Raw genomic sequence first — 24,007 nt, 5'->3', positions numbered from 1 at the left:
TAGAAACATTATGACATCACTCTCTGACAGCTAACACACAGCTCTGATGGAAGGCAGAAACATTATGACATCACCTTCTGACAGCTAACACACAGCTCTGATGGAAGGCAGGATCATTATGACATCATGTCACTCTCTGACAGCTAACACACAGCTCAGATGGAAGGCAGGCAGGATCATTATGACATCACTCTCTTACAGCTAACACACAGCTCTGATGGAAGGGAGGCAGGATCATTATGACATCACTCTCTTACAGCTAACACACAGCTCTGATGGAAGGCAGGCAGGAGGATCATTATGACATCACTCTCTGAAAGCGAACACACAGCTCTGATGGAAGGCAGGCAGGAGGATCATTATGACATCACTCTCTTACAGCTAACACACAGCTCTGATGGAAGGCAGGCAGGATCATTATGACATCACTCTCTGAAAGCTAACACACAGCTCTGATGGAAGGCAGGCAGGATCATTATGACATCACTCTCTTACAGCTAACACACAGCTCTGATGGAAGGCAGGCAGGATCATTATGACATCACTCTCTTACAGCTAACACACAGCTCTGATGGAAGGCAGGCAGGATCATTATGACATCACTCTCTGAAAGCTAACACACAGCTCTGATGGAAGGCAGGCAGGCAGGATCATTATGACATCACTCTCTGAAAGCTAACACACAGCTCTGATGGAAGGCAGGCAGGCAGGATCATTATGACATCACTCTCTGAAAGCTAACACACAGCTCTGTCCCATCACTAAGGACACGTTACAACTCAACACCATGGGTAAGAGCTACACTATTTAATGTTTAGAAAACACACATGATATCTATATATGAATGTTTGAACCTCACCGTCCAAACCATCTGGTTTTCTGATTGATATGATTACAGTTAGCTAAAAACATCGAACTGTTATATAATCAACTTTCGGAGTATTTTAAAAACAGAATTGTGACGCATTGTTGTTCATATCAACAACATAAGGCCTTAAGCAGATAAGAATGTAGATTTCATTCCAGAGGGAATCAACTGTAGCTTTTGCGTCTCACGTAATGTCTTCTGCTTGGACAAGCTGTACCACAGCAGGCAGTGGAGTTACATAAGATACCTCATAGTGCTGCTACAGACCACATCCAACACTGACGATGACAATGTCCATCGAACTATATGAATTCACTGAAACACAAGGGACTTTGCTATATGGTAATGTTGGTGGTATTATCATGGTAGTGTATACGTGTCACGTCCTGACCTTAGTTCCTTTTGTATGTTTCTATTTTTAGGTTGGTCAGGGTGTGAGTTGGGGTGGGCATTCGATATTTTTGTTCTATGTTTGGTATTTCTACGTGTTTGGCCTGGTATGGTTCCCAATCAGAGGCAGCTGTCAATTGTTATCTCTGATTGAGAACCATAGTTAGGCAGCCTGTTTTCCCACTCTTGTTTGTGGGTGTTTGTTTTCTGTTTAGTGTATGTCACCTGACAGAACTGTTTCGTTTCTTCCATTTCACTTTGTTATTTTGTTTTGTGCGTTCAGTCAATAAATTATGACGGACACTTACCACGCTGCATATTGGTCCGATCCTTCTTACTCTTCCTCAGACCAAGAGGAGATTCGCTACAATACGATATGGCACAGTTCAGACATCCACTCATCAAGCAGTAACAATACATAGTGGCCATAGAGGCAAAGGACACTGGAGACGACTAAATCTATACATTCTCACCAACTTGAGACGACTAAATCTATACATTCTCACCAGCTTGAGACGACTAAATCTATACATTCTCACCAACTTGAGACGACTAAATCTATACATTCTCACCAACTTGAGACGACTAAATCTATACATTCTCACCAACTTGAGACGACTAAATCTATACATTCTCACCAACTTGAGTCTCGACTAAATCTATACATTCTCACCAGCTTGAGATGACTAAATCTATACATTCTCACTGTTTCGTTTCTTCCCAACTTGAGGTGGGCATTCAACGACTAAATCTATACATTCTCACCAATTGAGACGACTAAATCTATACATTCTCACCAACTTCAGACCACTAAATCTATACATTCTCACCAGCAGACATCGACTAAATCTATACATTCTCACCAGCTTGAGACACGACTAAATCTATACATTCTCACCAGCTTGAGACGACTAAATCTATACATTCTCAACAGCTTGAGACGACTAAATCTATACATTCTCACCAGCTTGAGACGACTAAATCTATACATTTTCACCAACTTGAGACGACTAAATCTATACATTTTCACCAGCTTGAGACGACTAAATCTATACATTTTCACCAACTTGAGACGACTAAATCTATACATTCTCACCAACTTGAGATGACTAAATCGATACATTCTCACCAACTTGAGATGACTAAATCTATACATTCTCACCAACTTGAGACGACTAAATCTATACATTCTCACCAACTTGAGATGACTAAATCTATACATTCTCACCAACTTGAGACGACTAAATCTATACATTCTCACCAACTTGAGATGACTAAATCGATACATTCTCACCAACTTGAGATGACTAAATCTATACATTCTCACCAACTTGAGACGACTAAATCTATACATTCTCACCAACTTGAGACGACTAAATCTATACATTCTCACCAACTTGAGATGACTAAATCTATACATTCTCACCAACTTGAGATGACTAAATCTATACATTCTCACCAGCTTGAGACGACTAAATCTATACATTCTCACCAACTTGAGACGACTAAATCTATACATTCTCACCAACTTGAGACGACTAAATCTATACATTCTCACCAACTTGAGACGACTAAATCTATACATTCTCACCAGCTTGAGACGACTAAATCTATACATTCTCACCAACTTGAGACGACTAAATCTATACATTCTCACCAACTTGAGACGACTAAATCTATACATTCTCACCAACTTGAGATGACTAAATCTATACATTCTCACCAACTTGAGACGACTAAATCTATACATTCTCACCAACTTGAGACGACTAAATCTATACATTCTCACCAACTTGAGACGACTAAATCTATACATTCTCACCAACTTGAGACGACTAAATCTATACATTCTCACCAGCTTGAGACGACTAAATCTATACATTCTCACCAGCTTGAGACGACTAAATCTATACATTCTCACCAACTTGAGACGACTAAATCTATACATTCTCACCAGCTTGAGACGACTAAATCTATACATTCTCACCAGCTTGAGACGACTAAATCTATACATTCTCACCAACTTGAGACGACTAAATCTATACATTCTCACCAACTTGAGACGACTAAATCTATACATTCTCACCAACTTGAGACGACTAAATCTATACATTCTCACCAGCTTGAGACGACTAAATCTATACATTCTCACCAGCTTGAGACGACTAAATCTATACATTCTCACCAACTTGAGACGACTAAATCTATACATTCTCACCAACTTGAGACAACTAAATCTATACATTCTCATCAACTTGAGACGACTAAATATATACATTCTCAACAGCTTGAGACGACTAAATCTATACATTCTCAACAGCTCCGGTAGAGAACCAGGACTTTGGGTTGAGCAGCAGTACAGTTGCATCTAGTTTGATGATCTCAGAGGGAGAGTCTTGTTAATGGACCAGTTTTAAGATGTATTGCTAGCGGCCATGCTAATAACACAGTCAGCATCACAGTGTTGACTGGAGAGATCCCTGTTTTTGTCCCTTTCACGGTCACAGTGCAAGACAGTGAGGAGGAGGGTGTCTTCCTATCTGCTCCTAGCCTGTGAGGGCATTATCAGACATTCTTCAGAAGAGTGACGCTGGCTTATGCAAGCATGAATACACACGCAAACGTGCCCAAACATACCCTGCAGTGAGGTCTGACACACGCACACATACTTTCTAACACACTGAGACAAGAACACGAATGACATCTGACAGAGACATGCTCTCAGGCCAGGTAAGTGAGGAGACATGAATACAGACTGCTGGGAGATGACAGTCCAGACAGGTCAGGTGAGCTCTCTGTGTGTGTGTGGTGTCTGTCTGTCTGTCTGTCTGTCTGTCTGTCTGTCTGTCTGTCTGTCTGTCTGTCTGTCTGTCTGTGCGTGCGTGCGTGTGTGCACTCTCATCCTCTGTCAGCTGAAATCACCACATCGCTATGATCACAGAACAGGCCCCACAGCTACACAAGGCCAACCTGCCATAGAGACAGCTTACTGTAAACCCTGCATAACATTATAAACATAGGTAGCTTGTCCTGATTCCAGGTATTAACCTGTACATGGAATTTGACATTCTTTGAAAGCAAAAGGCGCCTTTAATTCAGTGACTACACATTGAATATGACAGTTATGTTTACTGTTTCGCCCACAGGAGCCAATACTGTGGAAACCTCATTAAACAGGGATTTTCCCAGACACTTCCTGTGCATGACACACCTGGGGGTCAGGTGACAGTAAGCCAATCATCAGCCTACGGAAGGAAGCCAACAATACACTACACACTATTAAAGAAAACACAAAAAGCTCATTCAATTCAATACAGGGACTTGAGGAGAAATAGTACACATTTAATTTAGCCAATATCACATGTGCATTACGTGATTGATTCCTGAGCCTTTCATTTTTTAAATTTAACTAGGCAAGTCAGTTAAGAACTAATTCTTATTTACAATGAAGGCCTACCCCAGCCAAACGACACTGGGGCAATTGTGCACTGTCCTATGAGACTCCCAATCACAGCTGGTTGTGATACAACCTGGAATCGAACCAGGGTCTGTAGTGACACCTCCAGCACTGAGATGCAGTGCCTTAGACCGCTGCACCACTCGGGAGCAGAGACGCGCTCCCGAGTGACTTCACCCGGACTATTTACATTGACACCCTTTGTTTTTACACTACTGCTACTTGCTGTTCATTACCTATGCATCGTCACTTTACAAATGACCTCGACTAACCTGCACATTGACTCGGTACCGGCTGTATATAGCCTTGTTATTGTAATGTCATTTTTTTTGTTACTTTTTGATTTTATTACTTTTTAGAAAACTTTTGTTTATTTAGTAAATATTTTATAAACTCTATTTCTTGAACTGCATTGTTGGTTAAGGGCTTGTAAGTAAACATTTCAAGTTCAGGTCTACACTTGTTGTATTCGGCGCATGTGACAAATAACATGTGATTTATTTCCTTCTGTAGCTCAGTTGGTAGAGCATGCGCTTGTAACGCCAGGGTAGTGGGTTCAATCCCCGGGACCACCCATACGTAGAATGTATGCACACATGACTGTAAGTCGCTTTGGATAAAAGCGTCTGCTAAATGGCATATATTATTATTATTATATTAATTTGCCTATTGTCAACCTTCCTCCCACTGACCACATGACCCTTGAGGTTCTCCATATGCCTGTGTCAGGGACCAGACAAGCATATTCAGACAAACCACAGAGTAAGCCCTGGATAAGAAAATGTCTATTCATTGACTGTAGCTCAGTCGTTCTAACTCCCTCAGCCATGACCACAGCCCAGTCATTCTCACTCCCTCAGCCCAGCGGCATGACCACAGCCCAGTCGTTCTCACTCCCTCAGCCCAGCGGTATGACCACAGCCCAGTCGTTCTCACTCCCTCAGCCATGACCACAGCCCAGTCGTTCTAACTCCCTCAGCCATGACCACAGCCCAGTCGTTCTAACTCCCTCAGCCATGACCACAGCCCAGTCGTTCTCACTCCCTCAGCCCAGCGGCATGACCACAGCCCAGTCGTTCTCACTCCCTCAGCCCAGCGGTATGACCACAGCCCAGTCGTTCTCACTCCCTCAGCCATGACCACAGCCCAGTCGTTCTAACTCCCTCAGCCATGACCACAGCCCAGTCGTTCTAACTCCCTCAGCCATGACCACAGCCCAGTCCACTGCTGCAGTGATGACCCTGATCCTCCTACAGCACAGTACAGTACAGCACAGTACAGTACAGCACAGTACAGTAGAGCAAGGCACAGCACAGTACAGCACAGTACAGTAGAGCAAGGCACAGCACAGCACAGCACAGTAGAGCAAGGCACAGCACAGCACAGCACAGTACAGTACAGCACAGTACAGCACAGTACAGTACAGCACAGTACAGTAGAGCAAGGCACAGCACAGTACAGCACAGTACAGTAGAGCAAGGCACAGCACAGCACAGCACAGTAGAGCAAGGCACAGCACAGCACAGCACAGTACAGTAGAGCAAGGCACAGCACAGCACAGCACAGCATAGCACAGCACAGCATAGCACAGTACAGTACAGTAGAGCAAGGCACAGCACAGCACAGCACAGTACACCACAGTACAGTACACCACAGTACACCACAGTACACCACAGTACAGCACAGCACAGCACAGTACAGTACACCACAGTACAGTACACCACAGTACACCACAGTACAGCACAGTACAGTACAGCACAGCACAGCACAGTACAGTACACCACAGTACAGTACAGCACAGCACAGCACAGCACGGTACAGCACAGCACAGTACAGTACACCACAGTACAGCACAGCACAGCACAGTACAGTACACCACAGTACACCACAGCACAGTACACCACACCACAGCACAGCACAGTACACCACACCACAGCACAGCACAGTACACCACACCACAGCACAGCACAGTACACCACACCACAGCACAGCACAGTACACCACACCACAGCACAGCAAAGCACAGCACAGCACAGCACAGTACAGTACAGTACACCACACCACAGCACAGTACAGTACAGTACAGCACAGTACAGTACAGTACAGTACACCACACCACAGCACAGTACAGTACACCACAGTACAGCACAGTACAGTACAGTACACCACAGTACAGCACAGCACAGCACAGCAAAGCACAGTACACCACACCACACCACAGTACACCACACCACAGCACAGTACACCACACCACAGCACACCACACCACACCACAGCACAGCACATCACAGTACACCACATAAAATGTACGCACGCATGACTGTAAGTTGCAGTGGATAAAAACGCCTGCTAAATGGCATATATTATAATATTACATGAGGGCAACCAGAGACTTACCACAAACCATGGGTAGTGCGGCTCAGTGACAACATGGTTAAATAGTACATATGATTTGAAACAGAAGGGCAACTATTCCTTATTAACAACAAGTGCCTCTGGGAAGTTTTAGCCTTTTGATAGAAATGGCCGTTCTACTCACCATAGAAACGGTAGTTCTACTCACCATAGAAACGGCCGTTCTACTCACCATAGAAATTGCCGTTCTACTCACCATAGAAACGGTAGTTCTACTCACCATAGAAACGGTAGTTCTACTCACCATAGAAACGGCTGTTCTACTCACCATAGAAACGGTAGTTCTACTCACCATAGAAACGGCCGTTCTACTCACCATAGAAACGGCCGTTCTACTCACCATAGAAACGGTAGTTCTACTCACCATAGAAACGGCCGTTCTACTCACCATAGAAACAGTAGTTCTACTCATCCATAGAAACGGCCGTTCTACTCACCATAGAAACGGCAGTTCTACTCACCATAGAAAATACAGTTCTACTCACCATAGAAACGTCCGTTCTACTCACCATAGAAACGGATGTTCTACAGAACAAGGCCAGGTCAGAGGTTCTAGACTAGTCATGAAGCTGCTAGCAGAACAAGGCCATTCTAGACTAGTCATGAAGCTGCTAGCAGAACAAGGCCATTCTAGACTAGTCATGAAGCTGCTAGCAGAACAAGGCCAGTTCAGAGGTTCTAGACGAGTCATGAAGCTGCGAGCAGAACAAGGCCAGTTCAGAGGTTCTAGACGAGTCATGAAGCTGCTAGCAGAACAAGGCCAGTTCAGAGGTTCTAGACTAGTCATGAAGCTGCTAGCAGAACAAGGCCAGTTCAGAGGTTCCAGACTAGTCATGAAGCTGCAAGCAGAACAAGGCCAGTTCAGAGGTTCTAGACGAGTCATGAAGCTGCTAGCAGAACAAGGCCAGTTCAGAGGTTCCAGACTAGTCATGAAGCTGCAAGCAGAACAAGGCCAGTTCAGAGGTTCCAGACTAGTCATTAAGCTGCTAGCAGAACAAGGCCATTCTAGACTAGTCATGAAGCTGCTAACAGAACAAGGCCAGTTCAGAGGTTCCAGACTAGTCATGAAGCTGCTAGCAGAACAAGGCCATTCTAGGCTAGTCATGAAGCTGCTAGCAGAACAAGGCTGGTTCAGAGGTTCCAGACTAGTCATGAAGCTGCTAGCAGAACAAGGCCAGTTCAGAGGTTCTAGACTAGTCATGAAGCTGCTAACAGAACAAGGCCAGTTCAGAGGTTCTAGACTAGTCATGAAGCTGCTAGCAGAACAAGGCCATTATAGACTAGTCATGAAGCTGCTAGCAGAACAAGGCCAGTTCAGAGGTTCTAGACTAGTCATGAAGCTGCTAACAGAACAAGGCCAGTTCAGAGGTTCCAGACTAGTCATTAAGCTGCTAGCAGAACAAGGCCATTCTAGACTAGTCATGAAGCTGCTAACAGAACAAGGCCAGTTCAGAGGTTCCAGACTAGTCATGAAGCTGCTAGCAGAACAAGGCCATTCTAGGCTAGTCATGAAGCTGCTAGCAGAACAAGGCCAGTTCAGAGGTTCTAGACTAGTCATGAAGCTGCTAACAGAACAAGGCCAGTTCAGAGGTTCCAGACTAGTCATGAAGCTGCTAACAGAACAAGGCCAGTTCAGAGGTTCTAGACTAGTCATGAAGCTGCTAGCAGAACAAGGCCAGTTCAGAGGTTCCAGACTAGTCATGAAGCTGCTAGCAGAACAAGGCCAGTTCAGAGGTTCCAGACTAGTCATGAAGCTGCTAGCAGAACAAGGCCAGTTCAGAGGTTCCAGACTAGTCATGAAGCTGCTAGCAGAACAAGGCCAGTTCAGAGGTTCTAGACTAGTCATGAAGCTGCTAGCAGAACAAGGCCAGTTCAGAGGTTCCAGACTAGTCATGAAGCTGCTAACAGAACATGGCCAGTTCAGAGGTTCCAGACTAGTCATGAAGCTGCTAGCAGAACAAGGCCAGTTCAGAGGTTCCAGACTAGTCATGAAGCTGCTAGCAGAACAAGGCCAGTTCAGAGGTTCCAGACTAGTCATGAAGCTGCTAGCAGAACAAGGCCAGTTCAGAGGTTCCAGACTAGTCATGAAGCTGCTAGCAGAACAAGGCCAGTTCAGAGGTTCCAGACTAGTCATGAAGCTGCTAGCAGAACAAGGCCAGTTCAGAGGTTACGCCTGACATCACAACAGTTATGACAACTACACCACAACAAGAAGAAGTGCTACAGATATTTGACTGTAAACAATATCGTCAAGCACTGCTGAAATGTGATGAAGTAACACAACCATTTCAGCTACCACTTAACGTTTCCAACCCAAAACATGTGCTAAAGAAATTCAGCCAACTACTAAAGTAACTTTTAGTGTCTCAGCTAGCAGAACAAGGCTGGTTCAGAGGTTCCAGACTAGTCATGAAGCTGCTAGCAGAACAAGGCCAGTTCAGAGGTTCTAGACTAGTCATGAAGCTGCTAACAGAACAAGGCCAGTTCAGAGGTTCTAGACTAGTCATGAAGCTGCTAGCAGAACAAGGCCATTATAGACTAGTCATGAAGCTGCTAGCAGAACAAGGCCAGTTCAGAGGTTCTAGACTAGTCATGAAGCTGCTAACAGAACAAGGCCAGTTCAGAGGTTCTAGACTAGTCATGAAGCTGCTAGCAGAACAAGGCCATTCTAGACTAGTCATGAAGCTGCTAACAGAACAAGGCCAGTTCAGAGGTTCCAGACTAGTCATGAAGCTGCTAGCAGAACAAGGCCATTCTAGGCTAGTCATGAAGCTGCTAGCAGAACAAGGCCAGCTTAGAGGTTCTAGACTAGTCATTAAGCTTCTAACAGAACAAGGCCAGTTCAGAGGTTCCAGACTAGTCATGAAGCTGCTAACAGAACAAGGCCAGTTCAGAGGTTCTAGACTAGTCATGAAGCTGCTAGCAGAACAAGGCCAGTTCAGAGGTTCCAGACTAGTCATGAAGCTGCTAGCAGAACAAGGCCAGTTCAGAGGTTCCAGACTAGTCATGAAGCTGCTAGCAGAACAAGGCCAGTTCAGAGGTTCCAGACTAGTCATGAAGCTGCTAGCAGAACAAGGCCAGTTCAGAGGTTCCAGACTAGTCATGAAGCTGCTAACAGAACAAGGCCAGTTCAGAGGTTCCAGACTAGTCAGTCATGGCCAGTTCAGGTTCCAGAAGTCTGCTGCTAGCAGAACAAGGCCAGTTCAGAGGTTCCAGACTAGTCATGAAGCTGCTAGCAGAACAAGGCCAGTTCAGAGGTTCCAGACTAGTAATGAAGCTGCTAGCAGAAGAAGGCCAGTTCAGAGGTTCCAGACTAGTCATGAAGCTGCTAGCAGAACAAGGCCAGTTCAGAGGTTCCAGACTAGTCATGAAGCTGCTAGCAGAACAAGGCCAGTTCAGAGGTTCCAGACTAGTCATGAAGCTGCTAGCAGAACAAGGCCAGTTCAGAGGTTCCAGACTAGTCATGAAGCTGCTAGCAGAACAAGGCCAGTTCAGAGGTTCCAGACGCCTGACATCACAACAGTTATGCTACAACTACACCACAACAAGGAAGATTGAGTGCTACAGATATTTGACTGTAAACAATATCGTCAAGCACTGCTGAAATGTGATGAAGTAACACAACCATTTCAGCTACCACTTAACGTTTCCAACCCAAAACATGTGCTAAAGAAATTCAGCCAACTACTAAAGTAACTTTTAGTGTCTCAGCTGAAACCATTGCTAGGTTATCCCCTCATTCCATGACTTACCACCACCTGCGGTACTGCCTCCACCTCGGCTCCAGCCAAACTCTTGTACTGCTGGGGAGAGTCAATCACCAGCTCCTTCTTAGGGGCTTTGTTAGCCCTTCCTTGCATTGTCAACAGCTGTGGACACAAATGTCCTCACTAAATCCCAAAGAGCAGCAACAGGTAGCCAGCATGTCCAGCGGAGGGTAAAGTTAGGGAAGTTCTCCTGAGCCCCTATAGCTCTCTCTCTCTCAGACCACTCTGTGTCTGAATTTCTGAGCCTCCCAGTCCTAGACTCACACCCAGGCTACGGAGAGAGACGGCCCCTCCCACACTCAGCTGCGCTGCCTGCCTGCCTTCCTGGGGAGTTACAGCCTTCGCACACACACAGACACACACACACACACACACACACACACACACACACACACACACACACACACACACACACACACACACACACACACACACACACACACACACACACACACACACACACACACACACACACACACACACACACACACACACACACACACGCACACACACACACACGCACACACACACACACACACACTCACTCCTCCTCCTCCTACAGTCATCTGACCCCTCAGCTTCCACCTGGACTTTAATGACACGGACTGGCAACGCCAGACAAAGATGACACCTTCCATTCCATTGGTCTTCTAGTTCAAGGGACTGTCCAGTCCAACAGCTGTAAATAGAGCTGCTTCCCATTTCAGCATGGAGAATAACATAAGAAGTAAGACTATAATAGAAAGGGAGACTAGAATAGTGTACTTCCATCGACATACATTATGTCATTTATTCAAGGAATTTGACAAACATCTAGATAATTCATATCTGTGATGGAACACACTTACACATCAGCAGAACTGATGAGAAGTGTTTTTTTCCCATGTCAACATCAGTTATCAACTAGAATCAACTCCCCAGATTGAGTTTGTAGCCATTTTTCACACATCCACATCCTGACCCACATAATCTGCCATCTAAACACCAAACTCTTTTCTCCTTTTTCCACTCACTTGAAACTGATTGAAACTCAGTTAGAAACTGACTGAAACTCAGTTTGAAACGGATAGAAACTCAGTTAAAAACGGATAGAAACTCAGGTAAAAACGGATAGAAACTAAGTTAAAAACGGATAGAAACTCAGTTAAAAACGGATAGAAACTCAGTTAAAAACTGATAGAAACTCAGTTAAAAACTGATAGAAACTCAGTTAAAAACTGATAGAAACTCAGTTTGAAACTGATTGAAACTCAGTTTGAAACTGATTGAAACTCAGTCTCAAACTGATTGAAACTCAGTTTGAAAGTGAAGACGCACACCAAATGAAAATCTCCAGATATACAGTATGATTGCATCTATAGAGTCAACAAGGTCAACAGTTCAATTTGTATCTATCTGTCCACTGTATGTAGCTCTGAGCTGTAGATCAGTATGTGTTCTTTCTGCTTCCTGGTGGTCACGGGGTCTCACCAGGGCCTCAGAGAGAGAGATTAGGCTCGTCTCCTGTCTGCAAAAGCCTCTGGTTGTTAATCATCCATCTACCAGAGGGGCATTTCAAGTGCTAACCCACCTCCAAGTAGGTTCAACCCTCCAGATTCCTCAATTGGCCACAGCAGGGAGGATGTTACCTTTTCACACTTGTGTCAGAGCTCAACGCAAGGGGGCAGGACCTCGGTGAGGACTAGAGCTGTTCCCCTACCACTGCCCCTCTGCCCGAACACTCAAACTCCGCCCCCCTGTCCCCACACTTAACCCCCGTCCCCCTGCAACCCACTGGCCTCTGTACACAGAACCCCCGTCCCCAAGACATAACCCCCGTCTCCCACTAGACCACTCACATGCTGGAACCCGAGGCCCTGAAATACACAACCTTCCTCCAGCTTCACCCCCCCCCCAGGTTGGCGACACGGAGACTCAGAGAGAAGGGGACTGGGGAACATCACAGTGGAATGAGTTACATGTCTGTCTCTTCCTGAGGGAAAACAGTGGCAGCTCTCTCTAGGTTTCACAGAGCAGCGATGAGTCATCTGAGTTCCTGTCTCTGATAAACAATGTCTGCAATGTGCCTTTGGTGCGAGACTGTCATCACTCGTACGACTAACAAACCGATGAATGACAAGTCTTTATAGGCCAACATTAAGGCTGTACATTGTTCATTATGTTATACAGTATGTATAAGATCTACCCGTTTGCTGATGTAATGCAAGGTCCATCCCACCACATATTAGTGACAAAACTCTTGTTTGGATGTTGACTCTCGTAGCAAACAACTAACTCGCGACCAAGTACAGTAATCAAGCTACTCCTCCTGCATGCCACAACTCCATGAGGAATGTCACCAGACATGCTTTGAAACGCCCACTTGTTTACTGTGTCACGGTCTCAGAGGAATCCAAATTAATTACTGTGCTGTTTATATCGATTGTGACATTTACAAATTAGCATGATGTCAACCATTCTTGAACAGCAATGACACAGTCATTGAGACGAGCACAGCACCCGCGACACAGTCATTGAGACGAGCACAGCACCCGGGACACAGTCATTGAGACGAGCACAGCACCTGGGACACAGTCATTGAGACGAGCACAGCACCCGGGACACAGTCATTGAGACGAGCACAGCACCCGGGACACAGTCATTGAGACGAGCACAGCACCTGGGACACAGTCAATGAGACGAGCACAGCACCCGGGACACAGTCATTGAGACGAGCACAGCACCCGGGACACAGTCATTGAGACGAGCACAGCACCCAGGACACAGTCATTGAGACGAGCACAGCACCCTGGACACAGTCATTGAGACGAGCACAGCACCCGGGACACAGTCATTGAGACGAGCACAGCACCTGGGACAGTCATTGAGACGAGCACAGCACCCAGGACACAGTCATTGAGACGAGCACAGCACCTGGGACACAGTCATTGAGACGAGCACAGCACCCTGGACACAGTCATTGAGACGAGCACAGCACCCGGGACACAGTCATTGAGACGAGCACAGCACCCGGGACACAGTGAATCCATGTTCTATTAGTCTGAAACAACTAGACATCTGTTCTAATCCCTAACTGGGTATTTATATATTTATACATAGTACCAGTCAAAAGTTTGGACACACCTACTCATTCAATGGTTGTGCTTGATTTTGTACTATTTTCTACATTGTAGAATAATAGTGAAGACATCAAAACTATGAAATAACACATGTAGTGACAAAAAAAAGTGTTAAACAAATCCAAATATATTTTATATTTGAGATTATTGTACCATGTAGAACCATATAGAACCATGTAGAAACATGCAACTGGTCCATAGTAAATTATTATTATTATTATACTTGGCTATACTATTCCCTAAAAAATTATTGCTACAGTATACCTGGTCTCTGTCATAGCACTATCAAGGTGCAGAGTAAATACAAATATTGCCGTTTTTTCAATTTGCATCCATAATGTTTAGCTGTGTCTTGAAGATACTGAATATGATTGATCGTGTGATGATGCGCAAATTAGAGAAAGGGACAGAATTCTGCTTCAGTTATCTTTGTGTTTCATCGTTACTTCTTCCCTTCACTGCAGAGTTGCTTCCTCTGTTTAAAGCATCTATATCAGCCCTAGACTTTTATTGAGTTTCATTCTGCGTCATCACTGAATCACTGTGTTATCTATTTTGTTAAATATGAGGGAAATTGGTATTGTGGGGCCTATCACACTGCATCTGGAACTAGAGGACAGTTATCAAATTATGCAATTTTAGCAGTCTTTGACTTTTCCTCAGCTGAGTGTATCAATGATAAGGTTAGCACATAGTAAAACCCCCTCAACTAATCACTCTTTCGACTGCTATGTCAGCTCAGTCCACATCTACACCACTGCTATGTCAGGTCAGTCCACACCTACACCACTGCTATATCAGGTCAGTCCACATCTACACCACTGCTATGTCAGGTCAGTCCACATCTACACCACTGCTATGTCAGGTCAGTCCACATCTACACCACTGCTATGTCAGGTCAGTCCACATCTACACCATTGCTGTCAGGACCCGGTTACGAACCCGGGTCTCCGGAGTGAGAAACAATCACTTAACCAACTGAGCCACGAATAGTCGGCAGAACCCAGAAGATGAGGCAGACACAGCAGTACTTAAGACGGTGTATTTAATGAAGTAAAAAGTGAAGTTCTTCAGGAAAACATGTAACTCCACAACCTCAAAAGGAATTCCACAAGAACAAAGGTAATCCTCCAAGACAAAAAAGGTAAATCCACAAGGTGGAAGGAAAAGCACAAAAAGCCTCAAAAGATACTCAAAAACAAACAAACAAGAACAAAAAAAAAATCCACAAGAGAGACCACCGGGATCAACAAGCGTTCTCAGAGTACTAGGGCTGGGTGCTAACATACAAACACAGAGCAAAGAACTGAGGAAAACAAAGGGTTTAAATACAATCAGGGGAAACGGGGCACAGGTGCAAATAATAATGGGGATCAAGGGAAAACAAAAGGTCAAAAGGCACAATGGGGGCATCTAGTGACCAAAAACCGGAACAACCCTGGCCAAATCCTGACAACTGCTATGTCAGGTCAGTCCACACCTACACCACTGCTATGTCAGGTCAGTCCATATCTACACCACTGCTATGTCAGGTCAGTCCACATCTACACCACTGCTATGCCAGGTCAGTCCACACCTACACCACTGCTATGTCAGGTCAGTCCACATCTACACCACTGTTATATCAGCAGGGTTTTTTTCTGGATCAAAAGGGGGCTACGGTGGTGGGTGTGGCAAAGGGTGTGGCAGGGGGCGTGGCAATGGCCACAGTCAGCATGGCAGAATTCTGTAGAACATTTTAGAGGCTCCATCTTGGTGGGGGTTTTTTTAAAGTGAAAAAATGTTTGTAATTTAACGTTAATTTCCTGCAATTCTACACATTGATTGAGCCATAGAGCTGAGAGAACATTTTGGAGTTTTAAATCTAATTTCCAATGATTCTACATATTCTGCCAAGTAGCTGAGAGAAAATGTTGCAGTTTTAAAGATAATTTCCTGCAATTCTATGCATTTTGCCATGGCTAATGCTATGTTATTTAACATTTAACATAACAACTATATCAATATTGTTCAATTAATTGTTTTTATAATTTTCAATTTTCCGTACTGTTTAGCTTTTATTATGGTGATTGTTAGTTCTCAAAGATTATATTATAAAAATAATATATAGGTAAATTTTCCTTTCTACAGCATGCCCATGATATATTCGCCAAGGTTGAATATTATGGAAAATAATATAATGTAATGTAACTCTATCAGATTATGTTAGAGTTCCAAACAGCAGGGCAATGATGTGTACAATGTAGCTGTCAGAGTCAAACAAAGCCCCTGTTGCCAGGGAAGGTGTTGGTGCAGGAGCATAGCTAGATAATGTTCTCCTGTCCCAGTCAGAGTGTCAGAGTGTGAGAGAGATGGCCACGGAAAACGCCTTAATGTTATCAGCATGTCTGGAAACACTCCCTCCTAGGCAACTTCACAATGGCCTGAGACGACACACATACTGTAGGAAGTAATCCTGACAACAAAAACAAAACAATTCCCGCTTTAGCTAGACAGCTATGGAGCTAAGTCTGTTGTTGTTTAGCTGTGCTTAGGTCCAGAATGTAAAAAAGAGATGTGGGATTTTTATTTATTTAACCTTTATTAAACTAGGCAAGTCATTTAAGAACAAATTGTTATTTACAATGACGGCCTACCAAAAGGCAAAAGACCTCCTGCGGGGGCTGGGATTCAAAATCAAATGTAGAACAAAACACACATCACGATAAGAGAGACACCAGGGAGCAAGAGAGACGTGACGTCAAGTTGAACGTTTCAGGGGAGAGAGAAGTGACGTCAAGTTGAATGTTTCAGGGGGAGAGAGAGAAGTGATGTCAAGTTGAATGTTTCAGGGGGAGAGAGAGAAGTGATGTCAAGTTGAATGTTTCAGGGGGAGAGAAGTGATGTCAAGTTGAATGTTTCAGGGGGAGAGAGAGAAGTGATGTCAAGTTGAATGTTTCAGGGGGAGAGAAGTGATGTCAAGTTGAATGTTTCAGGGGGAGAGAAGTGATGTCAAGTTGAATGTTTCAGGGGGAGAGAGAGAAGTGGCGTCAAGTTGAACGTTTCAGGGAGAGAGAAGTGATGTCAAGTTGAATGTTTCAGGGGGAGAGAAGTGTGATGTCAAGTTGAATGTTTCAGGGGGAGAGAAGTGATGTCAAGTTGAATGTTTCAGGGGGAGAGAAGTGATGTCAAGTTGAATGTTTCAGGGGGAGAGAGAGAAGTGGCATCAAGTTGAACGTTTCAGGGAGAGAGAAGTGATGTCAAGTTGAACGTTTCAGGGAGAGAGAAGTGATGTCAAGTTGAATGTTTCAGGGGGAGAGAAGTGATGTCAAGTTGAATGTTTCAGGGGGAGAGAGAGACGTGACGTCAAGTTGAACGTTTCAGGGGAGAGAGAAGTGACGTCAAGTTGAATGTTTCAGGGGGAGAGAGAGACGTGACGTCAAGTTGAACGTTTCAGGGGGAGAGAGAAGTGATGTCAAGTTGAACGTTTCAGGGAGAGAGAGAAGTGATGTCAAGTTGAACGTTTCAGGGGGAGAGAGAAGTGATGTCAAGTTGAACGTTTCAGGGGAGAGAGACGTGACGTCAAGTTGAACGTTTCAGGGGAGAGAGAAGTGATGTCAAGTTGAATGTTTCAGGGGGAGAGAGAAGTGATGTCAAGTTGAACGTTTCAGGGGGAGAGAGAGACGTGACGTCAAGTTGAACGTTTCAGGGGGAGAGAGAGACGTGACGTCAAGTTGAACGTTTCAGGGGAGAGAGAAGTGATGTCAAGTTGAATGTTTCAGGGGGAGAGAGAAGTGATGTCAAGTTGAACGTTTCAGGGGGAGAGAGAAGTGGCATCAAGTTGAACGTTTCAGGGAGAGAGAAGTGATGTCAAGTTGAACGTTTCAGGGAGAGAGAAGTGATGTCAAGTTGAATGTTTCAGGGGGAGAGAAGTGATGTCAAGTTGAATGTTTCAGGGGGAGAGAGAGACGTGACGTCAAGTTGAACGTTTCAGGGGAGAGAGAAGTGACGTCAAGTTGAATGTTTCAGGGGGAGAGAGAGACGTGACGTCAAGTTGAACGTTTCAGGGGGAGAGAGAAGTGATGTCAAGTTGAACGTTTCAGGGAGAGAGAGAAGTGATGTCAAGTTGAACGTTTCAGGGGGAGAGAGAAGTGATGTCAAGTTGAACGTTTCAGGGGGAGAGAGAAGTGATGTCAAGTTGAATGTTTCAGGGGGAGAGAGAAGTGATGTCAAGTTGAACGTTTCAGGGGGAGAGAGAAGTGATGTCAAGTTGAACGTTTCAGGGGAGAGAGAAGTGATGTCAAGTTGAACGTTTCAGGGGAGAGAGACGTGACGTCAAGTTGAACGTTTCAGGGGAGAGAGAAGTGATGTCAAGTTGAATGTTTCAGGGGGAGAGAGAAGTGATGTCAAGTTGAACGTTTCAGGGGGAGAGAGAGACGTGACGTCAAGTTGAACGTTTCAGGGGGAGAGAGACGTGACGTCAAGTTGAACGTTTCAGGGGAGAGAGAAGTGATGTCAAGTTGAATGTTTCAGGGGGAGAGAGAAGTGATGTCAAGTTGAACGTTTCAGGGGGAGAGAGAAGTGATGTCAAGTTGAATGTTTCAGGGGGAGAGAGAAGTGATGTCAAGTTGAACGTTTCAGGGGAGAGAGAAGTGATGTCAAGTTGAACGTTTCAGGGGAGAGAGACGTGACGTCAAGTTGAATGTTTCAGGGAGAGAGACGTGACGTCAAGTTGAATCTTTCAGGGGGAGAGAAGTGATGTCAAGTTGAACGTTTCAGGGGAGAGAGAAGTGACGTCAAGTTGAACGTTTCAGGGGGAGAGAGAGAAGTGATGTCAAGTTGAATGTTTCAGGGGGAGAGAGAGAAGTGACGTCAAGTTGAATGTTTCAGGGGGAGAGAAGTGATGTCAAGTTGAACGTTTCAGGGGAGAGAGAGACGTGACGTCAAGTTGAACGTTTCAGGGGAGAGAGAAGTGACGTCAAGTTGAATGTTTCAGGGGGAGAGAGAGACGTGACGTCAAGTTGAATGTTTCAGGGGGAGAGAGAGACGTGACGTCAAGTTGAACGTTTCAGGGGAGAGAGAAGTGACGTCAAGTTGAACGTTTCAGGGGGAGAGAGAAGTGATGTCAAGTTGAACGTTTCAGGGGGAGAGAGAAGTGATGTCAAGTTGAACGTTTCAGGGGGAGAGAGAAGTGATGTCAAGTTGAACGTTTCAGGGGAGAGAGACGTGACGTCAAGTTGAACGTTTCAGGGGAGAGAGAAGTGATGTCAAGTTGAATGTTTCAGGGGGAGAGAGAGACGTGATGTCAAGTTGAACGTTTCAGGGGAGAGAGAAGTGACGTCAAGTTGAATGTTTCAGGGGGAGAGAGAGACGTGACGTCAAGTTGAACGTTTCAGGCGAGAGAGAAGTGACGTCAAGTTGAACGTTTCAGGGGAGAGAGAAGTGACGTCAAGTTGAATGTTTCAGGGGGAGAGAGAGACGTGACGTCAAGTTGAACGTTTCAGGCGAGAGAGAAGTGATGTCAAGTTGAACGTTTCAGGGAGAGAGAGAAGTGATGTCAAGTTGAACGTTTCAGGGGGAGAGAGAAGTGATGTCAAGTTGAACGTTTCAGGGAGAGAGAGAAGTGATGTCAAGTTGAACGTTTCAGGGGGAGAGAGAAGTGATGTCAAGTTGAATGTTTCAGGGGAGAGAGACGTGACGTCAAGTTGAACGTTTCAGGGGAGAGAGAAGTGATGTCAAGTTGAATGTTTCAGGGGGAGAGAAGTGATGTCAAGTTGAATGTTTCAGGGGGAGAGAGAGACGTGACGTCAAGTTGAACGTTTCAGGGGAGAGAGACGTGACGTCAAGTTGAATGTTTCAGGGGAGAGAGACGTGACGTCAAGTTGAACGTTTCAGGGGAGAGAGACGTGACGTCAAGTTGAACGTTTCAGGGGGAGAGAAGTGATGTCAAGTTGAATGTTTCAGGGGGAGAGAAGTGATGTCAAGTTGAATGTTTCAGGGGAGAGAGACGTGACGTCAAGTTGAACGTTTCAGGGGAGAGAGACGTGACGTCAAGTTGAACGTTTCAGGGGGAGAGAAGTGATGTCAAGTTGAATGTTTCAGGGGGAGAGAAGTGATGTCAAGTTGAATGTTTCAGGGAGAGAGAAGTGATGTCAAGTTGAATGTTTCAGGGGAGAGAAGTGATGTCAAGTTGAATGTTTCAGGGGAGAGAGACGTGACGTCAAGTTGAATGTTTCAGGGGGAGAGAAGTGATGTCAAGTTGAATGTTTCAGGGGGAGAGAAGTGATGTCAAGTTGAATGTTTCAGGGGAGAGAGACGTGACGTCAAGTTGAATGTTTCAGGGGAGAGAGACGTGACGTCAAGTTGAACGTTTCAGGGGGAGAGAAGTGATGTCAAGTTGAATGTTTCAGGGAGAGAGAAGTGATGTCAAGTTGAATGTTTCAGGGGGAGAGAGAAGTGATGTCAAGTTGAACGTTTCAGGGGAGAGAGAAGTGATGTCAAGTTGAACGTTTCAGGGGAGAGAGACGTGACGTCAAGTTGAATGTTTCAGGGAGAGAGACGTGACGTCAAGTTGAATGTTTCAGGGAGAGAGACGTGACGTCAAGTTGAATGTTTCAGGGAGAGAGACGTGACGTCAAGTTGAACGTTTCAGGGAGAGAGAAGTGATGTCAAGTTGAACGTTTCAGGGAGAGAGAAGTGATGTCAAGTTGAACGTGATTTTAAAGAAAGGCATTGATGTTAATGGTTAGGTTTGGTGCAACGACAGTGCTAATTCATCACCCGTTTGGCAAAGTAGGCTGTGATTCAATGAGAAATTAACAGGCACCACATCGATTATATGCAACGCAAGACACGCTAGATAAACTAGTAATATCAACCATATTGTTAACCATATGTTAACTAGTGATTATGTTAAGATTGATTGTTTTTATAAGATACGTTTAATGCTAGCTAGCAACTTACCTTGGCTTCTTGCTGCTGTCGCGTAACAGGTAGTCAGCCTGCCATGCAGGCTCCTTGTGGAGTGCAATGTAAGGCAGGTGGTTAGAGTGTTGGACCGGAAGGTTGCAAAAACGAATCCACAAGCTGACAAGGAAAAAACTGCCGTTCTGCCCTTGAACAAGGCAGTTGACCCACTGTTCCTAGGCCGTCATTGAAAATAAGAATGTGTTCTTAACTGACTTGCCTAGTTAAATAAAGGTGTCCAATATTAACGATCTCCGATTGTTATGAAAACTTGAAATCGGCCCTAATTAATCGGCCATTCCGATTAATCGGCCGACCTCTACCTGAAACATTCAATTTGACATCACTTCTCTCTCCCTTTCATCCCCTGAAACATTCCACTTGACATCACTTCTCCTTCGCCCACTAAAACAGACAACTTGACCTCACTTCTCTCTCTCTCTGTCTCTCTGTCTCTCTGTCTCTCTGTCTCTCTCTCTCTCTCACCCCCTGAAACAGTCAACTTGACATCACTTCTCTCTCTCTCTCTCTCTCTCTCGCCCCCTGAAACAAACAACTTGACCTCACTTCTCTCTCCCTCTCTCTGTCTCTCTGTCTCTCTCTCTCTCTCTCTCGCCCCCTGAAACAGACAACTTGACCTCACTTCTCCCTCTCTCTCTCTCCCTGAAACAGACAATTTGACATCACTTCTCTCTCTCTCACGCCCCCTGAAACAGTCAACTTGACGTCACTTCTCTCTCTCCCTCTCGCCCCCTGAAACAAACATTCCATTGATAACACCAGCTGGAACATTTGCTTTTGTGTCATAAACCTCTAGGAGTTTTAGAGGAGGAAGGAAGCTGTGCTCTTGTCAACAGTGTGGTAAGAACATAGTCACACTGTACAACAGCTTAGCAGGAGTGACAAAGACAAAGGATTAAATACTTAAAGAGCAGAAGCCTAAGAACCTCTTTTAACTGCACTACTTTGACAACACAAACTAGGTCCAGGAGAGATAGTGTAAAGAGACGGACATAAACTCAGCAAAAAAAGAAACGTCCTCTCACTGTCAACTGCGTTTCTTTTTCAGCAAATTTAACATGTATAAATATTTGTATGAACATAAAAAGAATCAACAGCTGAGACATGAACTGAACAAATTCCACAGACATGTGACTGACAGAAATTGAATAATGTGTCCCTGAACAAAGGGGGGGGGGGGTCAAATTCAAAAGTAACAGTCAGTATCTGGTGTGGTCACCAGCTGCATTAAGTACTGCAGTGAATCTCCTCCTCATGGACTGCACCAGATTTGCCAGTTCTTGCAGTGAGATGTTACCCCACTCTTCCACCAAGGCACCTGTAAGACATTTCTGGGGGGAATGGCCCTAGCCCTCACCCTCTGATCCAACAGGTCTCAGACGTGCTCAATGGGATTGAGATCTGGGCTCTTCGCTGGCCATTGCAGAACACTGACATTCCTGTCTTGCAGGAAATCACGCACAGAACGAGCAGTATGGCTGGTGGCATTGTCATACTGGAGGGTCATGTCAGGATGAGCCTGCAGGAAGTGTACAACATGAGGGAGAAGGATGTCTTCCCTGTAACGCACAGCGTTAAGATTGCCTGCAATGACAACAAGCTCAGTCCGATGATGCTGTGATACACCACCCCAGACCATGATGGACCCTCCACCTCCAAATCGATCCTGCTCCAGAGTACAGGCCTCGGTGTAACGCTCATTCTTTCAACGATAAATGCAAATCCGACCATCACCCAGGGTGAGAGCGACTCATCAGTGAAGAGCACTTTTTGGCAGTCATGTCTGGTCCAGCGACGGTGGGTTTGTGCCCATAGGCGATGTTGTTGCCGATGATGTCTGTTGAGGACGTGCCTTACAACAGGCCTACAAGCACTCAGTCCAGCCCCTCTCAGCCTATTGCGGACAGTCTGAGCACTGATGGAGGGTTCCTGGTGTAACTCGGGCAGTTGTTGTTGCCATTCTGTACCTGTCCCGCAGGTGTGATGTTCGGATGTTCCGATCCTGGGCAGGTGTTATTACACGTGGTCTGCCAATGCAAGAACGATCAGCTGTCTGTCCTGTCTCCCTGTAGCGCTGTCTTCGGCATCTCAGAGTACGGCCATTGCAATATATCGCCCTGGCCACATATGCAGTCCTCATGCCTCCTTGCAGCATGCCTAAGGCACATTCACGCAGATGAGCAGGGACTCTGGGCATCTATCTTTTCGTGTTTTTCAGAGTCAGTAGAAAGACCTCTTTAGTGTCCTAAGTTTTCTTAACCAGTTCATCCTAGGGGTGCGCTGTGTCATTATTGGATAAAAAGACGTGCCCATTTTAAGCTCAATATTTTGTCACAAAAAGATGCTCGACTATGCATGGAATTGATAGCTTTGGAAAGAAAACACTCTGACGTTTCCAGAACTGCAAAGATTTTCACTGTGAGTGCCCTAGAACGGAAGCTTCAGTCAAAACCAAGATGTAACTGCAACCAGGAAATGAACTGGATTTCTGAGGCTCTGTTTTTCATTATCTCCTTATATGGCTGTGAATGCGACAGGAATGAGCCTGCCCTTTCTATCGTTTCCCCAAGGGGTCTCCAGCATTGTGACGTATTTGTAGGCATATCAATGGAAGATTGACCATAAGAGACTACATTTGCCAAGTGTCCCCACGGTGTCCTGCGTGGAAATTGGTGCGCAAAACTCAGCTGCTGGTATTTTTCCATGGGATTCTGAGAGGAAAGCATGCTTCGACGAACGGCATATCAATGAAGAGATATGTGACAAAACACCTTGAGGATTGATTCAAACAACGTTTGCCATGTTTCGGTCGATATTATGGAGTTAATTCGGAAAAAAGTTAAACGTTTTGGTCACTGAATTTTCGGTTCGTACAAAGCGGAGCGATTTGTCCTACACAAAGAATCTTTCATGAAAAACTGGACATCTGCAATATAACTGAGAGTCTCCTCATTGAAAACGTTCGAAGTTCTTCAAAGGTAAATTATTTTATTTGATTGCTTTTCTGGTTTTTGTGAAAATGTTG

At 45.0% G+C, this 24,007-nt stretch overlaps 1 protein-coding gene across 14 annotated transcripts in view; it reads right to left on the bottom strand.

Annotated features, from left to right (window-relative positions):
- The window catches only part of LOC118386441 (dedicator of cytokinesis protein 9-like), a 195,835-nt gene that overhangs the window by 102,150 nt on the left and 69,678 nt on the right, over positions 1 to 24,007 (bottom strand). The window contains exon 1 of one of the 14 annotated variants that reach the window (XM_052523008.1): positions 10,883 to 11,144. The exons of the other annotated variants lie outside the window; for them this stretch is intronic. Within the exon in view, the coding sequence (XP_052378968.1) occupies positions 10,883 to 10,990 (108 nt within the window). The 5' untranslated portion in view covers positions 10,991 to 11,144. Of the gene's footprint in view, positions 1 to 10,882; positions 11,145 to 24,007 lie in introns of those variants that run through there. 14 annotated transcript variants of the gene reach the window in all.

Source organism: Oncorhynchus keta, chromosome 7 (assembly GCF_023373465.1).
Source record: "Oncorhynchus keta strain PuntledgeMale-10-30-2019 chromosome 7, Oket_V2, whole genome shotgun sequence".
Taxonomy (NCBI): domain Eukaryota; kingdom Metazoa; phylum Chordata; class Actinopteri; order Salmoniformes; family Salmonidae; genus Oncorhynchus; species Oncorhynchus keta.
Note: the sequence above shows the minus strand (reverse complement) of the source record. Positions and strands in the feature narration are given on the sequence as shown.